The sequence below is a fragment of the Rhea americana genome, unplaced genomic scaffold, assembly GCF_003343005.1.
Source record: "Rhea americana isolate MKP2758 unplaced genomic scaffold, rheAme1 scaffold_278, whole genome shotgun sequence".
Taxonomy (NCBI): domain Eukaryota; kingdom Metazoa; phylum Chordata; class Aves; order Rheiformes; family Rheidae; genus Rhea; species Rhea americana.
Window position 1 is genome coordinate 1 of NW_028186399.1, and position 3,458 is coordinate 3,458.

Sequence of the window (3,458 nt, forward strand, 5' to 3'; positions counted from 1 at the left end):
CTGCCCCGTGCCCATCCTTTTCTCCCATGCCCAAATACCCCTGAGCTCCTCTACCCCAAACCCACCTACCCCCACCCACCCATCTGCCCCTGTGCCCACATGTCCCCGTGCCTGCTGCACACTGGCTCCCACTGGTGCTCAACCCAGGCACCCACAGAGGCTGGGAGCACCCAAGGGAGACCCTGGGCACTGTGGAGGGGGGGATCCAGCTGTGTCTGCATCCTGGGGGGCTCACAAGCCCTCCTGATGCCCACCGACCCCCAGATTCRGTCATCTACGCGAACACAGTGCCCCGCTCGGCATAGGCCCCCAGGAAGCCAGTCCCCCTCRAGGAGATGGACAGCAGGGGCCTCCAGCAGGCCCGGCCCCCCTGGGCACCCCGCGTGCCCCGGGTATCCCAGGCATCCTGGGGCCCCGGGCGCCCGCCGTGCCTGGTCCTGAGGGACTGCACAGGGGCTCCGACGACCCACAGAGACATCCCTGGTTGCGCTTTTTTTGTATTTGGGAATTAAAAGCTGGCACTGCCCAGCTGTGCCCGTGCCTCAGTTTCCCCATGGGCTGCCCTGGCGGACGGTCGCCACCGTGGCGTGCTGGGTGCACTGCCCCGAGTCTTGGTTTTTACCCCCAGGCGGTGTGCAGAAAAGCCTCCCCCGAAAAGATGTTCTGCACCAGCTCCCCCTGTTTCCCCCAGCACGCCCTCACTGGCATCGGGCGCCCGGCGGCTCGGCACCCACCGCTGCACGTGATGTCTCCCCACGCCGGAGAGGCCCCTGTGACTGCCCACATTCACCCGGACGCCTGGGCTCCTGGGAGGGGGGCAGGATTAGAGCAGGGTGTGAGGCTAGGAGCCTGCGCACCGGGGTCCTCTCCCCCCACCCACGTTTCCACCCACCGACCACGGAAGCGATGACGGAGCYGGGCCATTCCCTGGACAGACCATAGAGCGCAGCCCTGCCCAAGAGGCACCAGAGTGTCTCCATGTCTACAGAGTCACTCTCTACCAGGGCTGGACTGGACGGGGCTTGGGGGGGGGGGGAGATCAGTACCCCAAGGTGTCTCCTCGGCCATGTCCCGAGCTGGGCAGGGGACCCAGGCGTCCGGGGAGAAGGGGACACACAGCACACGGCAGCCAGCAGCATGGTCTGCACGTCAGACTTTAATGGGGGCCGCGGGCCCAGGGCGATGGGGGCCCGGCGGGCGTCCCCACACGGCGCCAGGCTCACAGGGGCTGCGCGGCGACGGGGTAGAGCAGGGAGAGGTGGCGGGCGCCGCGGACGGGCAGCGCCCGCGCCGTGTAGTGCCGCACGGCCTCGGGCACCGAGGGGAAGGCGGCCCCCGCGCGCCCCAGCACGAAGTGCCGCTCCCGCGTCCGCGTGAGCTTCACGTGCACGAAGCCTTGGCTGCTCCTGGGGACGGAGGGGAAACTGAGGCGCGGACCCACGCAAGCGTGCAAACCCAACCAGGTGGGCTCACACACACGTGTGCACTCCCAGGGGTGCCCAACCCTGGGCACATCCATGCACAAGCAACCCCCAGCCCAGGGGCCACCTGTCCCRCCCAGCCAAAGCCCCCCGCCGTGCCCCTGTCACCCCTGGGTGCTCTGGCACCACACTCACCGCAGCGAGAGCGAGTAGTCGTCGGGGCTGGTCTCGCAGTCCCGCACCAGGAAGCTGCCCTCGCGGCACAGCGCCAGCAGCGTCTCGGCGCCCGCCCGCCCGATGGGGCCGTGGTACCACCTGCGGGGCAGCCCAGCGTCGCCTTGGCATCGAGGTGGCCACCGGGGACCTCGGCACCAGGTGGCCAAGGGCACTGGGGCTCTGGCTGTGCCATGGGGCTCCAGCCATGCCATGGGAACCTGTCTGCATTTTGGGGACCAGCCTGTGCAACAGGGTCCCATCCATGCCCTGGGACACCCTTCACCCCATGGGGACCCACCAATGCCATGGGGCACCCTCTGCACTATGGGGCGTCCTCTGCACAGCGAGGACCTGCCTGGGCTGTGCAGCACCTTCCTTGCCAYGGGGGCACCCTCTGTGCTATGTGGCACCTTCTGATCCAGGGGACCCATCCGTGCTGTGGGAACCCATCCATGCCATCAGGGCAYCTTCTGTACTATGTGGCACCCACTATGCTATTGGGACCTGTCTGTRCTACTGAGCACCCTCTGTGCTATGGGGACCCATCAAGACCACGGGTCACCCATCTGCACCACGGGGCACCCTCCATACCATGATGCCTAGGCTGGGCATCAGTGCCATCCGGTAGAGGAGAGAACCTGCTGGTGAGGTGGGTCAGTGCCCCTTGGACTTACGCCTGCTTCTCCAGGGGCAGCGAGGGGTCCACACGCCCCGGGCTGGGTGGGCAGCCTGGCCTGGCGCCTGCGGGGGGCCGGGGCATCCGTGGTGGCTCCCTGGGGCGGCTGGGAGAGTGCTCAGGGCTCTCGAACTGCACTGCGGGGGGGGGGGCAAAGGGAGCTGTCACCCGCCGGTGTGGGCACGCCAGCACCCCTGCGCGGGGCTAGGTGGACCCARGGGCTGGACCACCGCCTCTCAGCACCAGAGCGTGACGAACCCACATGCTTCCACCACAGGGTTGGCCTTGTCCTGCTGTCCCATCGTGCCCAGGGTGGTACCCAGGGGTGACCGGGGATGCTGGGGCTGGGATGTCCCCAGGGTGGTACCCAGGAGTGATGGAGCAATGCTGGGGCTGGGATGTCCCCAGGGTGGTACCTAGGGGTGACGGAGTGATGCTGGGGCTGGGATGTCCCTGGGATGGTACCCAGGGATGCTGGGGGACACGGTGGCAGGGAYGTCCCTGGGATGGTACCCACGGGYGCTGGGGTACGCTGGCGCTGGGATGTCCCTGGGGTGCTACCACGGGTCCGGAGGGACGGCGGCACCTGCGAACGCCCGGGAGATGTGGTCCTTCTTCCACTCCCAGGGCTGGTCGTACTCGTCGGCGGGCCGCTCGTCGTCCCGGGGCAGGCGGCTGTCCCGAGCCGCGGCCGGCCCCGYGCCCTCGCCCGCCGTCTCCCACTCCTCGTACGGCGTGTCGTAGAGCTGCGGACCCCGGCGCGGCCTCACCCGCCGGCCCTCGCGCCCTGTGGAGGGGGGGGCCAGGGCTGGGGGACAGCGCCGCGGGGGGGGCCGGGCGCGCCGGGGCGCCTCCGCCTCCAAGGCGCCCCTCGCCCAGCACGGGGGGCTGGACGGCGGTGGGGACACGGGTGCCCGGCCCTGCCCCGGCTCGGGCTGCCCCCCCCGCAGCCCTCACCCACCTTCGGCCTCGCCAGGCTCCTCGCGGCCGCCCTCGGGTGCCGGGTCCTGCTCTGCCTCGAAGGGCTCCGAGTACTCGCTCTCGCCGGGGCCCTGCCGGACGGGCGCCCCGGGTCGGATGGGACCCCCTGTGCCCCCCCCTGTGCCCCCCCCATCCTTCCCTGGGTGCCCCCGCCGGGCTGGGGG

The 3,458-nt window shown here is 70.0% G+C and overlaps 1 protein-coding gene across 1 annotated transcript in view; it reads right to left on the minus strand.

The window, feature by feature from the left end:
* Window positions 1-1,140: 1,140 nt before the first annotated feature.
* Window positions 1,141-3,458, minus strand: part of LOC146593841 (SH2 domain-containing adapter protein F-like) — a 3,645-nt gene continuing 1,327 nt past the window's right edge. Inside the window, exons 2-6 of the mRNA XM_085308547.1 lie at window positions 3,275-3,451; window positions 2,900-3,100; window positions 2,312-2,450; window positions 1,617-1,736; window positions 1,141-1,406 (exon numbers count right to left, since the gene is read on the minus strand). Coding sequence (XP_085164673.1) covers window positions 1,220-1,406; window positions 1,617-1,736; window positions 2,312-2,450; window positions 2,900-3,100; window positions 3,275-3,451 — 824 coding nt within the window. The 3' untranslated portion in view covers window positions 1,141-1,219. The remainder of the gene's footprint in view (window positions 1,407-1,616; window positions 1,737-2,311; window positions 2,451-2,899; window positions 3,101-3,274; window positions 3,452-3,458) is intronic.